The following is a 23,497-nucleotide window of genomic DNA, read 5'->3' as shown; positions in this document are numbered from 1 at the left end:
TCAAACACATAGGCCTATTCACTTAAAAATGCTTCTAACATGAAAACACAGCAGGTGCCACCCCCCAAAAATCTAAATGTAACGTACATCCCGCTATCAACACGCATTCCATAGCAGCTGAAAGGAGTCACGGACTTGTTTCAGGCTCAAAGATTTAATCGGGGCCACAACAAATCTGGACTCATCATGAGGGGCCTCAGTGGCTGGCGAGTCTGCGTACCCACATCCATACCCACACACGCAGTCAAACCCTGACTGAGTTCTTAAAATAATTGTTTATTTTTAAATTGGAAATCGGTCCTACGGCCATGCCTGTTGCCCATCCCTGCTATAGAAAGAAGGTTCATATAGTAGCTACAACATCAGTGCATAAGGCCGATGGCTTATACTAAATGGTGTCTAATATGTACTTCCAAATCCAATGATGTCTAAATCCATGCTAGAGGGAAAGCACAGTTCATACAGCACATCTCCTATACCTGAAGAGGTGACCCTAGTGTGGGTTTGAGTCAGTGATAATACTATGAGATACGATGACATGGCTTGGAGGACAATGCTAGGAGACAGGTGGTCCCTCTGCCTGTGTTGTCTGATTCAGAGCACTACGGTACTTCAGTCCCAGACTTAGACTGAGCCTCAGGAGCACAATCAGTCTGTCATCGTGTTTGATCATACTTAACATACATACAGGCGGAGGAAGTGGTGAGCCTGTCGATCATGGCCAGGAAATAAAATAGGCCGATTCTCTAAAATATATCACACTGATATTGCTTGTTAACCGATCCTGTTTAATAACTAGGAGTCAGATTGAGCTAGAAATAGATCAGATGTTCACAGCAGTCCCTCATTTCAGTACAACAGTTTGTTCCCCCTTTTACTTTTGTCAATCTAAAATTCACGTCACTCTATAATCAATATCGTTCATTAGGTATCATTTCAATGGCCATTATCGCAACATCTCAGCACATACATCATTTAACAGATGAATAACACTATTAGGAAAATACTCCTCAACATAGAACCTTCTCATTACTGAGCATGTGCACCTGCTGGATAAAAACTATGTCCATGGGACCAGGGAGGCGCTCTCCCAAGACATCTGTCCACAAACAAGCCGTGGTGGTGGGTATAGGTCGGCGATACTGTACAACGTAACTTTAAACTCTAAGAAACAATGTTAGCATTTCTACTCGTGTGTTATCTTTTGTTAAAAAAACAGTGGGACATGTTTAGCGATAGGAATATGCTTGAAAAGGTTAGCAGTTGTGTAAAGTACTTAAGTAAAAATACTTTAAAGCACTACTTAAATCATTTTTGGGGGTATCTGTACTTTACTTTACTCTTTATATTTTTGACTACTTTTATACTTTTACTTCACTACATTCCTAAAGAAAATAATGTACTTTTTACCCCATTTATTTTCTCTGACACCCAAAAGTACTCGTTATATTTTGAATGCTTTGTTATGTACTTGAGTGAAGACCCAAAAGCGGTTTTAACAGAAAACAGAGTTCTTTAATGAAAAACAGGAATGGCATAAATCCTCTTCCAACGTAGTCAATGGAACAAAAATAACGTTAGAATAATGCAGGATGCACCTGCCAGGCAGACTCCGACAGGATAGGACAAGGTGGAAGCAAACGGGACGACAGCTTGCTTCTGGCATCAAAAACACAAACAAGAATCAGACACTGAAAGTAGCAGGAACAGAGAGAGAAATAGAGACCTAATCAGAGGGGGAAGAGAGAACAGGTGGGAAGGAGTGAATGAGCTAGTTAGGGGAGATGTAGAACAGCTGAAGAATGAGAGACAGAGAAGGTAACCTAAAAAGACCAGCAGAGAGAGACAGAGTGAAGAGAAAGGACAGGAACAGACATAACAAGACATGACAGTACCCCCCCCCCACTCACCGAGCGCCTCCTGGCGCACTCGAGGAGGAAACCTGGCGGCAACGGAGGAAATCATCGATCAGCGAACGGTCCAGCACGTCCCGAGAGGGAACCCAACTCCTCTCCTCAGGACCGTACCCCTCCCAATCCACTAGGTACTGATGACCACGGCCCCGAGGGCGCATGTCCAAAATCTTACGAACCCTGTAGATGGGTGCGCCCTCGACAAGGATGGGGGGAGGGACGAGCGGGGGCGCGAAGAACGGGCTTAACACAGGAGACATGGAAGACCGGGTGAACGCGACGAAGATAGCTGGAGAAGAAGTCGCACTGCGACAGGATTAATGACCTGAGAAATACGGAACGGACCAATGAACCGCGGGGCCAACTTGCGAGAAGCTGTCTTAAGGGGAAGGTTCTGAGTGGAGAGCCATACTCTCTGACCGCAACAATATCTAGGACTCTTGGTCCTACGCTTTATTAGCGGCCCTCACAGTCTGCGCCCTGTTACGGCAAAGTGCCGACCTGACCCCCTTCCAGGTGCGCTCGCAACGCTGGACAAAAGCCTGAGCGGAGGGGACGCAGGACTCGGCGAGCTGAGATGAGAACAGCGGAGGCTGGTACCCGAGGCTACTCTGAAAAGGGGATAGACCGGTAGCAGACGAGGGAAGCGAGTTGTGGGCGTACTCTGCCCAGGGGAGCTGTTCTGACCAAGACGCAGGGTTACGAAAAGAAAGACTGCGTAAAATGCGACCAACAGTCTGATTGGCCCGTTCGGCTTGACCGTTAGACTGGGGATGAAAGCCGGACGAGAGACTGACGGAAGCCCCAATCAAACGGCAAAACTCCCTCCAAAATTGAGACGTGAACTGCGGGCCTCTGTCGGAAACGACGTCAGACGGAAGGCCATGAATTCGGAAAACATTCTCGATAATGATCTGAGCCGTCTCCTTAGCAGAAGGGAGCTTATCGAGAGGAATGAAATGAGCCGCCTTAGAGAATCTATCGACAACCGTAAGAATAACTGTCTTCCCCGCTGATGAAGGCAGTCCGGTGATAAAATCTAAAGCGATGTGAGACCACGGTCGAGAGGGAATGGGAAGCGGTCTGAGACGGCCGGCAGGAGGAGAGTTCCCAGATTTAGTCTGCGCGCAGACCGAACAAGCGGCGACAAATCGACGCGCGTCACGTTCCCGAGTGGGCCACCAGAAACGCTGGCGAATGGAAGCGAGCGTACCCCGAACGCCGGGGTGGCCGGCTAACTTGGCAGAGTGGGCCCACTGAAGAACGGCCGGACGAGTAGGAACGGGAACGAACAGAAGGTTCCTAGGACAAGCTCGCGGCGACGGAGTGTGAGCGAGTGCTTGCTTTACCTGCCTCTCAATTCCCCAGACAGTCAACCCGACAACACGCCCGTCAGGGAGAATCCCCTCGGGGTCGGTGGAGACCTCAGAAGAACTGAAGAGACGAGATAAAGCATCAGGCTTGGTGTTTTTTGAGCCCGGACGATAAGAAATAACAAACTCGAAACGAGCGAAAAACAGAGCCCAACGAGCCTGACGCGCATTAAGTCGTTTGGCTGAACGGATGTACTCAAGGTTCCTATGGTCAGTCCAAACGACAAAAGGAACGGTCGCCCCCTCCAACCACTGTCGCCATTCGCCTAGGGCTAAGCGGATGGCGAGCAGTTCGCGATTACCAACATCATAGTTACGTTCTGACGGCGATAAGCGATGAGAGAAAAACGCGCAAGGATGGACCTTGCCGTCAGAGAGAGAGCGCTGAGAAAGAATGGCTCCCACGCCCACCTCTGACGCGTCAACCTCAACAACAAACTGTCTAGAGATGTCAGGTGTAACAAGAATAGGAGCGGATGTAAAACGATTCTTAAGAAGATCAAAAGCTCCCTGGGCGGAAACGGACCACTTAAAGCACGTCTTAACAGAAGTAAGGGCTGTGAGGGGAGCTGCCACCTGACCGAAATTACGGATGAAACGACGATAGAAATTAGCGAAGCCCAGAAAGCGCTGCAGCTCGACGCGTGACTTAGGAACGGGCCAATCAATGACAGCCTGGACCTTAGCGGGATCCATCTTAATGCCCTCAGCGGAAATAACGGAACCGAGAAAAGGGACAGAGGCGGCATGAAAAATGCACTTCTCAGCCTTCACATAAAGACAGTTCTCCAAAAGGCGCTGGAGGACGCGTCGCACGTGCTGAACATGAATCGAGAGAGACGGAGAAAAAAATCAGGATATCGTCCATGTAAACGAAAACAAAAATGTTCAGCATGTCTCTCAGGACGTCGTTAACTAGTGCCTGAAAGACAGCTGGAGCGTTAACGAGGCCGAAAGGAAGAACCCGGTATTCAAAGTGCCCTAACGGAGTGTTAAACGCCGTCTTCCACTCGTCCCCCTCCCTGATGCGCACGAGATGGTAGGCGTTACGAAGGTCCAATTTGGTGAAAAACCTGGCTCCCTGCAGGATCTCGAAGGCTGAAGACATAAGAGGAAGCGAATAACGATTCTTAACTGTTATGTCATTCAGCCCTCGATAATCCACGCATGGGCGCAGGGACCCGTCCTTCTTCTGAACAAAAAAAAACCCCGCTCTGGCGGGAGAGGAGGAGGAGACTATGGTACCGGCGTTGAGCGAAACCGACAAATAATCCTCGAGAGCCTTACGTTCGGGAGTCGACAGAGAGTATAATCTACCCCGGGGGGGAGTAGTTCCCGGAAGGAGATCAATACTACAGTCATACGACCGGTGTGGAGGGAGAGAAGTGGCCTTGGAACGACTGAACACCGTGCGCAGATCGTGATACTCCTCCGGCACCCCTGTCAAATCGCCAGGCTCCTCCTGTGAAGTAGAGACAGAGGAAACAGGAGGGATAGCAGACATTAAACAGGTCACATGACAAGAAACATTCCAGGATAGGATAGTATTACTAGACCAATTAATAGAAGGGTTATGGCGCACTAGCCAGGGATGACCCAAAACAACAGGTGTAAAAGGTGAACGAAAAATTTAAAAAGAAATGGTTTCGCTATGATTACCAGAGACAGTGAGGGTTAAAGGAAGCGTCTCACGCTGAATCTTGGGGAGAGAACTACCATCTAAAGCGAACAAGGCCGTGGGCTCCCTAACTGTCTGAGAGGAATGTCATGTTCCCGAGCCCAGGTCTCGTCCATAAAACAGCCCTCCGCCCCAGAGTCTATCAAGGCACTGCAGGAAGCAGATGAACCGGGCCAGCGGAGATGGACCGGAAAGGTAGTGCGTGATCCAGAAGGAGAGGCCTGAGTAGTTGCGCTCACCAGTAGCCCTCCTTTTACTGATGAGCTCTGGCTTTTACTGGACATGAGGTGACAAAATGACCAGCGGAGCCGCAGTAGAGACAGAGGCGATTGGTGATTCTCCGTTCCTTCTCCTTGGCCGAGATGCGGATACCCCCCAGCTGCATAGGCTCAGCATCCGAGCCGGCGGAGGAGGGTGGCAGTGATGCGGCAGGTGGCAGTGTTGTGGAGAGGGGAGCAACGGAGAACGCGAGCTCCTTTCCACGAGCTCGGCGACGAAGATCAAACCGTCGCTCTATGCGAATAGCGAGAGCTATTAAGGAGTCCAGACAGGAAGGAACCTCCCGGGAGAGGATCTCATCCTTAACCTCGACGAGGAGACCCTCCAGAAAACGAGCGAGCAAAGCCGGCTCGTTCCAGTCACTAGAGGCAGCGAGAGTGCGAAACTCAATAGAATAATCCGTTATGGATCTATTCCCCTGACATAGGGAAGACAGGGCCCTGGAAGCCTCCTCGCCAAAAACAGAACGGTCAAAAACCCGTATCATCTCCTCCTTAAAGTCCTGATACTGGTTAATACACTCAGCCCTCGCCTCCCAGATTGCCGTGCCCCACTCACGCGCCCGTCCGGTAAGGAGAGAAATGACGTAGGCGATGCGGGCTGCGCTCCTGGAGTAAGTGTTGGGCTGGAGAGAGAACACCACATCACACTGAGTGAGGAATGAGCGGCACTCAGTGGGCTCCCCAGAGTAACACGGCGGGTTGTTGATCCTGGGCTCCGGAGACTCGGAAACCCTGGAAGTGGGCGGTGGATCGAGGTGGAGTTGGTGAACCTGTCTTGTGAGGTCGGAGACTTGGACGGCCAGGGTCTCAACGGCATGTCGAGCAGCAGACAATTCCTCCTCGTGTCTGCCTAGCATCGCTCCCTGGATCTCGACGGCGGAGTGAAAAGGGTCCGGAGCCGCTGGGTCCATTCTTGGTCTGATTCTTCTGTTATGTACTTGAGTGAAGACCCAAAAGCGGTTTTAACAGAAAACAGAGTTCTTTAATGAAAAACAGGAATGGCATAAATCCTCTTCCAACGTAGTCAATGGAACAAAAAGAACGTTAGAATAATGCAGGATGCACCTGCCAGGCAGACTCCGACAGGATAGGACAAGGTGGAAGCAAACGGGACGACAGCTTGCTTCTGTTATCAAAAACACAAACAAGAATCAGACACTGAAAGTAGCAGGAACAGAGAGAGAAATAGAGACCTAATCAGAGGGGGAAGAGAGAACAGGTGGGAAGGAGTGAATGAGCTAGTTAGGGGAGATGTAGAACAGCTGAAGAATGAGAGACAGAGAAGGTAACCTAAAAAGACCAGCAGAGAGAGACAGAGTGAAGAGAAAGGACAGGAACAGACATAACAAGACATGACATGCTTAGTGGGACAGGACAACCCCTAAAGAGAAAATCCCCTTTCATCCCTATTGCATCTGATCTGGTGGACTTTCTAAACACAAATGCTTTGTTGATAAATGATGTCTGAGTGCTATCCGTAAATCTAAAAAAAACAAGAAAATCATGCCGTCTGGTTTACTTAATATAAGGAATTTGAAATGATTTATACTTTTACTTTTGATACTTAAGTATATTTAAAACCAAATACTTGTTTTACTTTTACTCAAGTAGGATTTCACTTGGTGACTTTCACTTTTACTTGAGTCATTTTCTATGAAGGTATCTTTACTTTTACGTAAGTATGACAATTGGGTACTTTTTTCTGCCACTGAATGTTAGCAACATAAACAATTATTACACTTGAAGGGCTAGAAAGCAATGCAGTGTAATGTCCAAACTGATGGGAACTCACAAGTGCGCATCGTCACAGATCTCCACACTGTTTCTGACATTGTGGTGGTTCCTTTCTCTCTCTTCCAGTTTCTGTGCCTGAAGAACATCCGGACATTCCTCAAGGTGTGCCACGACAAGTTTGGCCTGCGGAACAGTGAACTGTTTGACCCGTTCGACCTGTTTGATGTCAGGGACTTCGGCAAGGTGAGTGATATTGATTTTGGATTGGAGGTCATTGTGGTTTGGGCCCTCATGACAAGGCCGTGTGTGTAGCTATTGAAGTGTTGAGTGTTCTGCCCTGCCCAATGTCTTACTCGGAGATAGGATATTCTTTCCCAATGTGATATAACAGGGTAAAACTGTTGCTCCTGCTTCTCAGAAAATATAATAAGCCTGGTTTTGGAGAGCCAGTATTGTTGGAATGATAAGCTCAGCACAGATCTGATTAGAATATGGGATGTTTTGGGTGAAATGTAATAGTAATGTTTTTCCAGCTCACAGTCAGATCTGACTGCTGTTGCAGCAGGGTATTGTGCATTTCAGTTCTCAGAGCGTACGGTGTCACTTCAGGGTCAGCGCTTTGTGCATGTGTCAGTGAGTGTGGTTGGGTGAATTAGTACATCTTTGTTTTATGCCAGTGTGTGAGATGGTACATGTTTTTTTTCTGGAAGATGTGTGCGTGTGCGTGCGTGTGTGTGTGTGTGTGTGTGTGTGTGTGTGTGTGTGTGTGTGTGTGTGTGTGTGTGTGTGTGTGTGGCTCAGCAGCAGGAGGCTGACTCATTTCCAGGTATTACTGTGAGGGGTGGGGGTTAGGGACAGGATATAAGCACTGGGGTATTACAGTATCCCTTCTGCTCTGTCTGGGTGTGGGCCTCAGCTTGCAGTTAAACCCTCCTGTTCTCTTCACTTGCCCTGGGTGCCCTGGAGGTGTCCGTGTTAGATCCAGGGAACATTTAACTGGATCTCTCTCTTTACAGCTAATCCTATTTACTGTGAACCATGGGGGATGGTTGAGGTCTCGCCAGGCTAGTGGGTAACTAAAGCATTGCACATATGCAGAGTGATGTCATAGGAAACTGTATATATCTAGTGCCAGTATACCGTATGCTGTGATGCTAGGATTAGTTTGTACTATTTTTTCCACTGTTGTCTCTAGGTGGAATGAGTCAGATCAGGGGTGTTTGTTGATGGTGTAAATGGCCTTCCGGGGCTGAAGTTTGAGGTGTGGATAAATGTCTGATTGGGAACAGGATTTAATTAGTTATAGGACGTACTTTAATCTTCACTGTGAGTGTCATCAGATCCTCTGGCCCTCCAGGCTCAGTTGACATGGACTGTTTTGGCATTTAACCCCATGAAAATTCTTATCTGACAGATGTATGGACATGGAGGCTGGAAGAGTTTGGCATTTTGTAGATGTCTGGGAGTCAATGAGCTCACAGTAAATTATATTAAAATTGGGCCCCAGTCAGAATCAATCCCACACACCCTCCACATGTCAATTTGGAAATTGCGTTTTTCATGGTCTCAGAGGTGGCAGGCTTGTCTTTGCATTGATTTTCCATTAAGGGAAAGCATCACATTATAATATATTGATGTGAACATATCCCCTGTAATGTGGCTTACATTTAAATGTGTGGGTGCGTGTGTTCCCTATTAAGCAAAGATAAAGGAGGGTATTTGTCTTCTTGTAGAAAGGCTGGTTAGACAGCCTCTTGAACTTTTTCTTCCTACCCCTTTGTTAACTTTTTTATACTTACGACATGGATTTTCTTCTTGAAAGTGTTTTATGATATTTAACACAGGATATGGTGAGAGGGGTTGGGGATCAGGGGGCTTGAATCAGCTTCTTCTTCTCCTCATCCTCTCATACTGTATGTTTGCACTGGCTCGCTGTCAGGGGCAACAGAGTTCACCTTTCCACCCTTCCAATCCATCTCTCTCTCTCTAATGATGGCCTATCTCGGGTCATATGATTGGTAGACAGAGGGAGATGGGGCTAACAGGCCCACAGTGCTGCAGGCATAGCAATTGCACCCTCAGAACCTCCTCCCACCCCCCTCTCAGTGATCTTGTTCTGGGTCATTGAAACAGCCTCAAACCTTCTCCATTGCCCCTCTCTCCTCCACACATTCTCCCACACTACCCTCCTCCTGCACCCCAACTCCCTTCTCCTTTTCTCACCACCATCACCGATTACCACCCGGGATAGAAGCTCTTGTTCCACACAGATGAACAGAACCCCCCCCCTCCCCCTTCATTAGATATTCATTATGACATCATTAGCGATGAAAACAACTTATTACAGTAGACCCGGGGGAACGCTTGGGTCTAAACGTTCCCTCCACTACCTCCCAACAGCCTTGATTTTCTACATTTTAATTAGCTTCCCAGAGAAACATGGCTGTCATTTAAATGAACATGGCAGTCAGTTTGTTTGGCTGTTGAGATGGTGAGCATAATTAGGCTGCACCTGTTACGCGTTTATCAGTATTGGGGGATTTCCGGTCTGTCTGTGACTTGTGGCCGATGATGAGAGATGAAGTTCTGACATCCTGCACTGTCATCTTCATGAGGCAAAGCATTGTTCTTTAAAATGCAGACAGCGAAAACAATATTATTTCTACACAAAACTGACTTTGAATTGTAACTGATTCATGGACAAGCTAAGCTTTCAGACTGTAATTCATTGAATTGATATTGTGGCATCAAGGTAAATGGCGTTTTACAATGGCTGTGTGCATTTGAGTGCAACATTGGCTGACAGCCTGTGCAATGAGAAGAAGCCCAGAGATGAAGTAACAATCACTTTACTAAAGTAACGTGAAGGACATGGGAACGATTTACAGTCAAACTCAGTTGCACATGACTGCACTCTCTTTCAGCAGCATTCCATTCTACATCAAAATTGCCATTGTTTTGAGCAATGGCGATTTTAGCATGTCCATCTCGGTGGGGCAAAACATTTATAAATGTGGGATGCATGCCAGCAAAGCCACTACACAACACAACACTAAATAATACATTAATTGCACTATAACGGTGACAAATGGTGCCCATAAAGCTGTCCCAACAGCAGAGTCCCAACAGCAGAGTCCTAACGGCAGTCCCAACACTTTACCACTGCTACACCTGGCTATCAGCGGAGCCTTGTCTGGCAGTGAAACAGTTAATTCAGCCTCATTTACCGCCTTTAAAAAAACAAAGCTGATATGCCTGACTTGCTTAAAGAAATGTGGTTTCTACTGACAATTGAGATGTACAAACTATGGCATAAAGGGACGACAAGCAGATAAGAGGCAATCCGTAATTTCAATTAAGACATTAATGAGCGAGCTAGGACTGATGTAACTTTAGTCAATATAAATAGTTGTTTAGAACTTTTGAAATGTATAGCGACAGAATTCAGAACATGGCCCGTTCTTACAGTGTTCTCCCTGTATACCAAGTCAGAACCGTAGGATAAATAAAGGGGGCATATAAGCAGGCAATAAAGCTCTTACAATATTCAATGATTACATTTCTCTAAAACAGGTTATAGGCTACATGTGCACCACCAAGTCAGAAGAGTAGGCGAAATGAAGAGGGGTAAATTGACCAAATCATTAGGGTGAGGCACATGGGCTACTAACAGCTTACTATACAACATACACTTTGTATTACTTTCTTAGCTGCAGTATACTTATCGTTGTGTGTGCAGTTTATTTCCCCTTGTTCATACCCCAGATTGGTGGGAGTAGAGTATTCTGCCTATATCGAGCATTCGTGAGAGTAGAATGATTAGGGGCACAGAAGTCACTGGGATTGTGTAATCCAACCAAATTCAAAGTTCAGGCATAGAAGTAATAGATTGGCTTCGTCCACTATAATCCAAAGCGAAACCATCCCTACTCCATTGCTTTTGTTGATATATTCACCAAGTTTTTGATTTAAAATTAAATGGACTCAATATTGATCTGACATATTACATCATTTTGCAGCAGCATACAATACATTTTTGGACTCACCTTGTTGTGCTGTGCTCACTTGAACAGGAAGGTGACATGGCAGTACTTCGTGGGCAAATTTTGTCATCAAAGTCTGGCATTCTATGGATTTATGGTGCTTTCAAGACAACTGGGAACTCAAGGTCAAATCATGATCGAAGCATGAAAAAAACAAGGTTGAATCATGATGGCGTCATTGAGTCAGCAGGTAGCCTAGTGGTCAGAGCGTTGACCCAGTAACCGAAAAGTTGCTTTATCGAATCCTGAGCTGACAAGGTAAAAATCTGCCGTTCTGACTTGCCTAGTTAAATAAAGGTTATAAAAAATGTAAAACCTAAGGGGCTAGAATTTTCATGGTCAAACCTTAACTGTGACGTAATGTCCTAATGAGTGACAGAACACTGAGCCAATCACGGCGCAATGCTCCGTATTTTCTGCTGGCTTGCCCCACCACCACAGAAAGCATTGAGCTAGGCTGAAACACTAGCATTTCGGAGCTGCCTTACTCAAGAAATCAAAAAAGAGACATTGTTTGTATGCGGCTTTATTAACTCAATTCTATATGATTTTTTTTACATTGGTTGCAAACCATATAAGTGACACATATGAATGCCAAAATAATATGCAAAATGGCATGCCCCCCCCCCCTCCAAAAATATATATATAATAATTGTAGGGCTCAAAACAGCCCTGAATGATGGGTCGCCACTGGTTTTAAGTAACAATCAAGAGACTTTGTTTGGAGGTAGGCAACATTCAGACATCCAAGGACTGTCTCTCAAGAGAAAGGCTGTGTAAATGTGTCCTTTGGTTGTCATGTCAGCAGTGAGGAGAGAGAATGCTGTCAGGTAGGACAGGATGCCATTGGCTAAATGATTGCCTCGGTGGAGAATGAGGAAGGGGGTGGAGGGGAAATTATGTAGAGATAGGAAGTGGAGGGTGGGGGGAAGACTCTGCAACCATCAGACACCTGTCTTTCCCAATTAATTTGAGAAAACTGTACTCTTTCAGCTTCCATTTCTCTCTCTCTTCCCTCTCATTCATCTCTTTGCCTTTTACCCTCTCTCCGCCTCTTTCTCTCATCATTCTCCAGTCTCACCCTCCCTCTTTATTCTCTTAGTATGTTTAGGGCTGGGGGATATGACCAAAATAACTTATGACAGTATATCATTTTTTTTAACGGTATTTGATGTTTCTGAATAATTAAAGTTCTAGATATACTTTATGGGAACCTAAAAGGGTTCTACCTGGAACCTTAAAAGGGTGCTCCTATGGGGACAGCTAAATAACTCTTTTGGAACCCTTTTTTCTAAGAGGATGGGATAGTTTTAATTCACTCCATTCGGATTGCTTTATACTGTTCAATCAAACATCAACCCCCAATTCATAGGAGGACAAAACTGACAGTGTAGTCCTATGTAGAACATGGCATAGGAATCAACATGCTCTTTAGTAGGCTCTGAGGGACAGTTTGACATTTAGTGGGGTGGGGGGCGCTGGTCCAAAATTGGGAAGGGTTGTCTAACTTAATTTTTTGTGTTAAGGAGGGTTGTGTGTCTTTTTATTGGGCACAGGGGTGGGTAGTGCATATTTTCCCCTGATTTGTATTCAATATTGCCAAATTTGCTTGCATGCGCCTCCTCTATCAAGGTGTTTTCTGTACTTCCCTTATGCACTACACTTTTCCACACGCTAACTATACCACAAGTCAATACAGTCTACCAGTCTAACTGTATATCCTGCCCTCTATCCATAGTGACAACAGGTAGTAGGACCATTTGTCCAGATCTGCAATAGGTTAACTAGCAATCACACCACACACATAAATCCACAAGATAGAGGAATAGCTGACAGGCAGCTGAGAGACCAGGTGCATCAAAGAACAGGTGAAGACAGGCAGTTCACAAATCTCCCCTATTGATCTTGTTTAGGGACAATAAAATGGTCCTACCTAGACTAGCCTACAACACCACAATCCAATGAATAATTGGCTTATTATTTTCAAGAGAGTACCATTGAGTAAAATTCTACTCTTTAAACTGCAGTGTAAATGTAATTTGAATAATGGTGCAAAAGCCCTGTTATTTGACTGTTTCATTCCACTCATTTCATTTGGATCAGTTGTATGTCTCCTCTCGACAGATTATAAATTATAGAAAGGAACAGTATTTTTACTTCTGATACTGGTGTACTGTCTGTTGCAGATCATTATTCTCCCAAGTCATCCTATATAGTCGTAGCCACATCCTATATAGTCGTAGCCACACAAGTCATCCTGTATAGTCGTAGCCACATCCTATATAGTCGTAGCCACACAAGTCATCCTATATAGTCGTGGGCCTGCTCCCATATAATATAATACCTTTTTATTTGTGGCATAAACAACTAGTCACAGTGCTTTAATCTGACTAGTCTCCTGTAGGCTACAGTCTCCTGTAGGCTCATTTTCATCCACTCCTTTCAAATATAATTTCAGCATCCAAACTGTGCAACGGCCAGACATCTGTTACAAAACACCAAAAAGTTGAATGACATTCGGGAAAAGTGTCAAACCAAGCCTTCAGTACTGAGTAGAGAGTGATGTATTTTCAGTTTGTTGAGATTGACATACTTGATTGTGGTGTTGACAACGCAAACCATGATAATAAGCGCTCAAAGTCAGTAATCGGTATGCAGTTAGGTGTTGCTTATTGGTTGTGTGTGGTGCATTGGCTCAGAAACCTGTTGGTGGATATAATTATAAATAAATATAAATCTGATTTCCCCCCATCTGATAATTGTCTGCAGCCACCTCTGATGGTAGTGTAATGATACTGGCAGGGAGGGGGAGCTCGTCCGTGGTGGTCGCATCGGCTGTGCCACAAAGCCATGTTGAAGTCGATATCCAGGTTTATAAACACAGGGTTGCTACAGTTATTGTTATTTTTGGTGGTAATACATTTTTTTTGTTAATTGTATCAGGGTCATGTGAAAATATTTGAAAGTTGGGGAGGAAGGTGCATTCATTTTTTTAATGACAGCTTGTGTTTGACCAGCTTTGGTACTCAACCAATGGTTTCCATTTTCATAGTTATTTGTTACATTCCACCATTTTGATACATTTCTTAATTTCCTGCATTCATTTCCTGCATTAATTCAAGTTCCTTGGTGTTCACGTCGCCAACAAACTATCATGGTCCAAACACACCAAGACAGTCGTGAAGAGGGCATGACAATGCCTATTCCCCCTCAGGAGACTGAAAAGATTTGGCGTGGGTCCTCAGTTCCTCAAAAAGTTCTACAGCTGCACCATCGAGAGCATACTGACTGGTTGCATCACTGCCTGGTATGGCAACTGCTCAGCCTCCGACCACAAGGCACTACAGAGGGTAGTGTGTACGGCCCAGTACATCCCTGGGGCCAAGCTTCCTGCCATCCAGGAGCTCGATACCAGGCGGTGTCAGAGGAAGATTGCCAAAGACTCCATCCACCCTCGTCATAGATTGTTCTCTGTGCTACCGCATGACAAGCGGTACTGGAGTGCCCAGTCTAGGTCCAAAAGGCTTCTTAACAGCCTCTACCACCAAGCCATAAGAGTCCTGAACAGCTAATCAAATGGCTACCCAGACTATTTGCATTGCCCCCTTCCCCTTTTTTACCCAGCTACTGCTCACTGTTTATTGTCCATGCATAGTCACTTTACCTCTATCTACATGTACATATGACCTCAATTACCTTGATTAACCTGTGTCCCCACACATTGACTCTGTACCAGTACCCCCTGTATATAGTCTCGCTAATGTTATTTTATTTGTTGGTCCTAAATTCTATTTATATATATATATATATATGTCTTTTTTTTCTTCTTCTTCTTTATTTAATTTAAAAAATAATGTTTTACAACAGGTTATTTTAGTAAATCCTTTCTTAACACTTATTTTTCTTAAAACTGCATTGTTGGTTAAGGGCTTAGAAGTAAGCATTTCACGGAGCATGTGACAAATGCAATTTATTTGATTTGATTTTGAAAGGGTTTCACTTCGCTTAGTTGTTTGTTCAATTCCAACATTCACTTCCACTTCCATTTGAGTGAATTTCTTAATTTCCTGCACTAATTTATCAATTAGTAGTCTTATTTAGAACATTGCATAGGGATCAAAATCCTCTTATAGCCTCTAATGCTGGTACTCGACAAATGGTTTCAATTTGCGTAGTTAATTGCTCAATTCCAGCATTCACTTCCACTATTTTAATCAATTTCTTAATTTCCTGCACTAATTTGTTATCAAGACTTTTCATTTGTCTTAGTATGCCTCTATTTCGTTCCCCAAAACACTTTTCCTTGACAGAATAATAATTAACCTCTTTCACTGTGCATTTTCTGCTTCAATTGCAGTTCTTACTTTCACCACTAGGTAGTCAGATGATCTCAGGGGTGCTCTGTTTGGCGAGCTTTCCCTCCAGAAGTTGTTGACTTGTTGTGCTAGCAAGCAGCCACTCAGCTGTTAGCAGTTTCTTACTGTCAATAAAAACAGATGATTGCTATACCTTTTTCAATTAATTACTGAATTATTTAATGTAAAAATTAATGCGGTATATCGTTTTTTATGGTTCACTGCCCAGCCCTAACTGTATTGTGATAAGACCTAGCCACGAGCTGTAGCCATTGTGTAGCCTCTGTGTCGGTGTGATGTGATTACCATTCTGAGGCAGTGCAGTGGCTGATTGCTCTCCCTGCTTCTCTGGAGCCTCTGAAGCCTCTGCACACTGACCTCTGCTCCCCTTGTTTCCTTACCACTTCCTGCACCATGGTGCTGAAAATAATCCTGTTTCTCAGCATCCCCACCCTGAACAGTGAGACTGAGCCGTCTGCTGAGCTGTGTGTGGAGCGTGCCTGCAGTCTGCTGAGGTAGATTCCAACCTCGCCCTCGGCTCTTTCCCTGCTCTGCCTTTCACTGACCAACCACATGCCTCTGGTCCGGTCCCAAGGCTGCACACATCTACTCAGGAGGCTATGGAGGCCAGAAGTGAGGGAATGTTGCTATAAAGGGAAAACTGACGACTAAGTCGTTTTTCCATTTATTTTTACAGAAGCTGCAACCTGCATTTAAAAAGATGCTTCACTTTATTTGCTTGCAATTTACGGTTTTGCATATCCTGTTTGACTGAATAAGCAGGTCAGGTTAGAGGGACTCAGTGTCAGGCTGGGGAGAGTAACACACAGAGGCATGGGGGTCAATCAGGGTCACATATTGGGTCAACCTCTCCATCATTCTTCATGTCCAGACACCTCTCCTCAGACACCCCTGTCCTCTTCTCAGCTGACTCCTCTGTGTCCCTGTCCTTGTTCCCTCTTAGTGTCCCCGTGTGTCTTCTGTCCCTGTCCTCTCGTCCGTCTCCCGTCTATCAGGAGACAGAATACCCACTGCATGTTTTTAAATAAAGCTGCCAAGACACAATCTATTATTCATTCCTGAAGGCCCACTCCTGATGATAATTCTCCTGCTATGAATTATAGATGGCAAGTTCCCTCCCCTTTAGGAACCCCCCCTCCCCCCAGGACCCCCCCTCCCTCTCATCCCATGGCATCATTAGTCATCGTCTCGTTACCGCCATTCCTCAGAAACAGGTGGTGGCCGGGCGATGGCTGTTGTCTGGGACTGTGTTGGTACTGCTCAGGGCCAGTGATGCTATCTTGGAATTTATTCAGAATGTGGTCAGTTCAGTGTGTGTTTCTATTGTCACTCTGCTGGCTGTTCAGAACAAAAAGGAAATATGGTATGTGAAAAATTTCTGACATTTACCTTTGTCAATGTCCCTGACAAATCAAATGTGCGTGGGTCGTCCAGGTTGAGTCTGATGGACGTATAGTGAAGCTGGCCTCTGGCAAGCAGATGTCCAGATATCTTTATCTGAAATGAATTCAGTCTCGTGGATTTCATCCAGCTGTCAACTGAGACCACCTGTGTCATGATTCCAATGTGTCTGTCTGTATTTACACATGCAGTAAACCTATCGTAGCCTATATCAACCCACTTTAGAACTGTGTTTCTCAGAAACTCAGAAAACAGTAGCAGTAATATCTTTAAATCAGCAGAGACTCACTTTCCTTAGAATCAGCTCTGTTTTTCAACACTGTTCTCATTCTGACAGCATTCAACAGCCACAGCCATTTAATTCGGGCCCAGAGCAGATAAACCCCTGATGTGCTGTATGAAATTGTTTTATTGAGCTCTCAAATAATTGTACAGTCAAATTCCTATTGTGGAAATAATTGCCTTCCTTTTGTTTTGGCACTGTGAATGTTTACTCTGAATTTAGTAACAGACACAATGGGAATGGTCCCTGGCCCCGGCTCCACCCGGCTCTTTGAGGATTCTCAGCACACCATTCTGCAGTGCTGTCTGCCCAGAGGCAGCAGAGGTTTACCAGACTCTGTCTCTGGGCTGTGATTCGTTGGCCGACCTGGCGGACAGCAGAAGCTGTATCCTTCCTTCCCTGCCTGTGGTTGTGTGTGGCTGTGGCTTTGGAGCGCAGTGGGAGTAAAGAGGGGGCGTTGGGGAGGATGGGCCCCCACAGGGAGAAGCGTTTGTGAATTCCACGCTGGCAGAGTGTGCTCTCATTATTTCCCCTCCCTCGCTCCCTCCCTCTCTTAACGGCCCCACAGGCACCGCTATGATGGACAGGTACACTCCCAGGAATCAACCACATGAAAAAGGGAAAAGCAAGGGTACCTGTCCTCTTTCATTTTTCATCACGGAGGGATTCTTTTTCATATGCTCTTGAATGGAGTGATAAACTCCACCAGCATCAAATCTTAAAGGAAAATTCCACCTAAAATCTTTTGGTATTTGTTTCGTTAATCCATTGTTGACATAGTCCCAAAATGTTTTTCTTGTCAGCAATCACGTTTTCAAGATATGTCACTTTCAAAATACAGAAAACATCCCTGTATGATGCATTTCGCATCATATGATGCATGAAACAAATACAAAAATATTGTTTTTGGGTGGAGTTTTCCTTTAACTAACAAGCTAGCACAAGGTGTCACTAACTAGCAAGCTAACTAGCTAGTTAGCACACTGCTGTACTAGCGGGAGGCGAGGGCAACCTGTAGACAGTGTCCTTCGCCCCCGCCTGTCGGCAATGTTAATGACGGTGACGGCAAGGTGTTCGGCAGATGCTGTCTACAGGATAATACTTTTATTTCCCTTTTGAAGATGTCATGCTTGAGGTGGGGGCGTTCAGCAGGAACCAATGGGATGCTCGAGGGGGGCGTTCCTGCATCTGCAGGAACGCCCACATGCAGAATGCCCTGAATTGCGGACTGCAGTTGCATACTATTGGTCATAATGGACAAGAACTGCTGTTACTTCATTAATTGCAGGATTACTACACTGGTATAAGTGCATTTGGAAAGAATTTGTAGACAGAAAGTAAATCGCCGAGGCAGCTTAGGCTCATTACAAAATAGTATTACAGATGATGGATCATGGTTAATCCACTTTTCTCAACCGTCTGTTGCAAGAGTCAACTAAAGACAAGTGTCACACTAGGTAAAAATCCTTTACTTTCTTTACGATTGCGCACCCATTGGCTCTATGCCCTCTCAGGGTTGTTATTGAAAGCATTATCGGCCAGTAAGCAGAGAACGCTGCTGAAGTCTAGAGCAGTGATTGGTCAAGTCAGGTGAATGGGACAAGGTGACTGTAACGCTGGCAATGCTGATGTGAGGGGCAGAGTGGAGCACACACGGCTTTGTGACCAAAGCCTTACAGCTGTAATCCCTAAATCCCCAAAACCGCAATCACACACAAAGAAACATCTACAGCTGTTCACATCAGGTCAGGATGTTGGCCTAGTATTGTATGGGAAAATCACTGGAAAGGCTATTTTTAATCAGAAATTGTTATGGTTGTGTTTTCCAAAAATATTGCATCACTCTGATTTGAAAGGAAAGTAATCATTTTTGTTGACCACTCACTCTTTAACCTTTTTATATGGTTATTCTCGTTAATGATCATTAGAGCTTCAAAAAGGAGACAGTCAGACAGTCAGACACAGTGTTTCAGAGCAGCCCACAGTCATAAAAATACAAAGACAGGGACTAGTAGATCGAATGTCATGAAGATTGGGACTGTTGAATCTAATGCTGTCTGTTATCTGCAATCAAAGAGCTGTAAAATGTTAATTAAAATGCATGTATTATCGAGAGCAGTAGCCTAATACATGCTGGGATGGAATACCAAGGACCAGCAGCACTATAGCCTAATACATGCTGAGATGGGATACCAAGGACCAGCAGCACTATAGCCTAATACATGCTGAGATGGGATACCAAGGACCAGCAGCTCGATAGCCTAATACATGCTGGGATGGAATACCAAGGACCAGCAGCACTATAGCCTAATACATGCTGGCATGGGATACCAAGGACCAGCAGCACTATAGCCTAATAAATGCTGGGATGGGATACCAAGGACCAGCAGGACTATAGCCTAATACATGCTGGCATGGGATACCAAGGGCCAGCAGCACTATAGCCTAATACATGCTGGGATGGGATACCAAGGGGCAGCAGCACTATAGTCTAATACATGCTGGGATGGGATACCAAGGACCAGCAGCACTATAGCCTAATACATGCTGGGATGGGATACCAAGGGCCAGCAGCACTATAGCCTAATACATGCTGGGATGTGATACCAAGGGCCAGCAGCACTATAGCCTAATACATGCTGAGATGGGATACCAAGGGCCAGCAGCACTATAGCCTAATACATGCTGGGATGGGATACCAAGGGCCAGCAGCACTATAGCCTAATACATGCTGGGATGTGATACCAAGGGCCAGCAGCACTATAGCATAATACATGCTGGGATGGAATACCAAGGACCAGCAGCACTATAGCCTAATACATGCTGAGATGGGATACCAAGGACCAGCAGCACTATAGCCTAATACATGCTGGGATGGAATACCAAGGACCAGCAGCACTATAGCCTAATACATGCTGGAATGGAATACCAAGGACCAGCAGCACTATAGTCTAATACATGCTGGGATGGAATACCAAGGACCAGCAGCACTATAGCCTAATACATGCTGGGATGGGTTACCAAGGGCCAGCATCACTATAGCCTAATACATGCTGGAATGGAATACCAAGGACCAGCAGCACTATAGCCTAATACATGCTGGGATGGGATACCAAGGACCAGCAGCACTATAGCCTAATACATGCTGGGATGGGATACCAAGAACCAGCAGCATTATAGCCTAATGCATGCTGGGATGGGATACCAAGGACCAGCAGCACTATAGCCTAATACATGCTGGAATGGAATACCAAGGACCAGCAGCACTATAGCCTAATACATGCTGGGATGGGATACCAAGGACCAGCAGCACTATAGCCTAATACATGCTGGGATGGAATACCAAGGACCAGCAGCACTATAGCCTAATACATGCTGGAATGGAATACCAAGGACCAGCAGCACTATAGCCTAATACATGCTGGGATGGGATACCAAGGACCAGCAGCACTATAGCCTAATACATGCTGGGATGGGATACCAAGGACCAGCAGCACTATAGCCTAATACATGCTGGAATGGAATACCAAGGACCAGCAGCACTATAGCCTAATACATGCTGGGATGGGATACCAAGGACCAGCAGCACTATAGCCTAATACATGCTGGAATGGAATACCAAGGGCCAGCAGCACTATAGCCTAATGCATGCTGGCATGGGATACCAAGGACCAGCAGCACGATAGCCTAATACATGCTGGAATGGAATACCAAGGACCAGCAGCACTATAGCCTAATACATGCTGGGATGGGATACCAAGGACCAGCAGCACTATAGCCTAATACATGCTGGGATGGGATACCAAGGACCAGCAGCATTATAGCCTAATGCATGCTGGGATGGGATACCAAGGACCAGCAGCACTATAGCCTAATACATGCTGGGATGGGTTACCAAGGGCCAGCAGCACTATAGCCTAATACATGCTGGGATGGGATACCAAGGGCCAGCAGCACTATCGCCTAATACATGCTTGAATGTGTTACCAAGGGCCAGCAGCACTATAGCCTAATACATGCTGGCATGGGTTCCCAAGGGCCAGCAGCACTATAGCCTAATACATGCTGGCATGGGATACCAAGGACCAGCAGCACTATAGCCTAATACATGCTGGCATGGGTTACCAAGGGCCAGCAGCACTATAGCCTAATACATGCTGGCATTGGTTACCAAGGGCCAGCAGCACTATAGCCTAATACATGCTGGCATGGCTTACCATGGGCCAGCAGCACTAGGCTAAAGGTAGCGTGGACTACTCCACCACTCTGTCCTATTTCTCATTGTGGATTCCGTTTAATCCACCACTCCTCCTCCTCCCTCTTCCTCCTCCTCACTGTTATCCTCCTCCTCCACCTTTCCCTGTAAGATTAGCAGTGTGTGGTGTGAATGCTCAATATGCTTTCCAACTGCTTCGCTCTGTCATACTCCTCCTTCCTCCCTCTCTCTCCTCTGTCTCTAATAAACTCTCTCTTGTCGACTATTTCCCTCTTTCTATATTTGTTTCCCATCGTAGTCTTTCTGTCACAGTTATTGTATTTGGCCCAGGCTATATTTGTTTCCCATCCTAGTCTTTCTGTCACAGTTATTGTATTTGGCCCAGGCTATATTTGTTTCCCATCCTAGTCTTTCTGTCACAGTTATTGTATTTGGCCCAGGCCATTTATATTTAAATATAAAATCATAATTGTTTTAAATGAAAATGGTCAAAAAGAAACAAAAATAGATTCTTAGCAAAGAGCAATTTCTTAAGCAAGAATTTTGCTAGGACTGTCTGGGAGTGGTCTGAGTGGGGAGGGGAAAACCAGCTGTTATTGGCAAAGAGGTTTGGAACTCTTTCTTATTGTACTAACTAATTCAGAGCCTTTTGATGTCACCAGGTAGGCCAAAACTCTGTCTCACCAAAATAGGCTGGAATTTCTTACACTAAAAGGTTATTATTAATATTCTCACTATTTTACAGTATTATTCCATCCTCGTAATGTGGAAATATATATAAAACACAGAAAAAATATGTTTTTGACTGCACTGGGCGGTGTTCTACACAGCCTGAGGTAATTGGACACGCCTGATAAAGTGTGTGTAAAAGGCTAGTGTTCTCTTTATGTGTAGTGTTGAATAGCCTGCCAGGTGTTGCTGGAGCCCTCATGCAGTGTGCTAAACTGTTGCCCTCCTCTGCCTCCTCACATCTCCTCATTTCTCACCCTGCAGGTGTCCTCTAGCAGGTCGTAATAACGCCCAGCCCTGTACTGTCTGGACTAACATAAACTGTCCAGAAGGGGAGCACTGCCTGGGCCATATCTGGGTACAAAAATAAACCTCAGGGAAGTTTGCCTTGGACCCCATAAAGATCTTGGGCATTAACCTGAGTTTAAATGTATTTGGCTAAGGTCTATGTTAACTTCCGACTTCAACTGTATTTGATAGATCAGTCTGACTGAGCGGTGGTTGGCAGCAGCAGGCTCGTAAGCATTCATTCAAACATACTTTCCTGCGTTTGCCAGCAGCTCTTCGCAATGCTTGAAGCACAGCGCTGTTTATGACTTCAAGCCTATCAACTCCAGAGATTAGGCTGGCAATACTATAGTGCCTATAAGAATATCCAATAGTCAAAGGTATATGAATCGGATACCATGAATCGGTCAACCTCCAGTTGAGAGATTTTATAGGTACACTGGGACTGTCACTCTCACTCACAGCAATCAATAACCTCTCACCTCTCCCATCTGATAACAGAGTGTGCATGTCTACGTGCATGTGTGTGTTTTTAGTAAGGGTTTATGGGAGAAGAATATTGCTCATTGTTCAAGTTGTTTTTGGTTTCAGTTTTCCTCCCAGAAAAAGAAACATTATTACAAAGTTGCAGACGGTGGAGATTTTAAGCTATGCACCTAGTGATGCCAAACTATGCACAACCAACTACCCGGAATGGAAGCAAAACAAGTCTACACTCTCCAGCTCCCCACACCTACACAAACTTAACAGAGAGAGTGTTTTCTGAATATTATCCACACAGTGGTCACTGTGTGCTGCTGGCTACTGGCTGGCATTCTCAGGCCTCATGGTACTTCATGTTTCCAGCCAGAGCAGAACAGCTAGTCTTTGTGTGGCCGCAACATTTGCTTCATTGTCAGAGCAGATGCATGTAGTTAGTGACATTTTTTGATTGTCTTCGTTGAAGAAAAGCTGCATGTTCCATAGGAGACGGTCGTCAACACAAACACACAGAGTCCCATAGTTTTGTTTCTGTCATAAAAAGAAAGACCAACCTCAGAACAAGCCTAAAGCACAGAAACACATATAGAATGCCTTGAAAGTCCCCAAACAAACACAGAAATGCATTCAGACAAAGACATGGTGTATTACGGTCCTAAGCGCTGGTGGGCAACACTTCTAAAGGAACACAGCCCTGGAGAG

The 23,497-nt window shown here is 45.3% G+C and overlaps 1 protein-coding gene across 5 annotated transcripts in view; it reads left to right on the top strand.

Moving 5' to 3' along the window:
• LOC135517920 (guanine nucleotide exchange factor VAV2-like) overlaps positions 1-23,497 on the top strand; it is a 242,752-nt gene that overhangs the window by 55,563 nt on the left and 163,692 nt on the right. For all 5 annotated transcript variants that reach the window (XM_064942631.1, XM_064942628.1, XM_064942630.1 and 2 more), the window contains exon 2: positions 7,106-7,222. In XM_064942631.1, the coding sequence (XP_064798703.1) occupies positions 7,106-7,222 (117 nt within the window). The remainder of the gene's footprint in view (positions 1-7,105; positions 7,223-23,497) is intronic.

This window comes from Oncorhynchus masou, chromosome 28 (assembly GCF_036934945.1).
Source record: "Oncorhynchus masou masou isolate Uvic2021 chromosome 28, UVic_Omas_1.1, whole genome shotgun sequence".
Classification (NCBI taxonomy): domain Eukaryota; kingdom Metazoa; phylum Chordata; class Actinopteri; order Salmoniformes; family Salmonidae; genus Oncorhynchus; species Oncorhynchus masou.
Note: the sequence above shows the minus strand (reverse complement) of the source record. Positions and strands in the feature narration are given on the sequence as shown.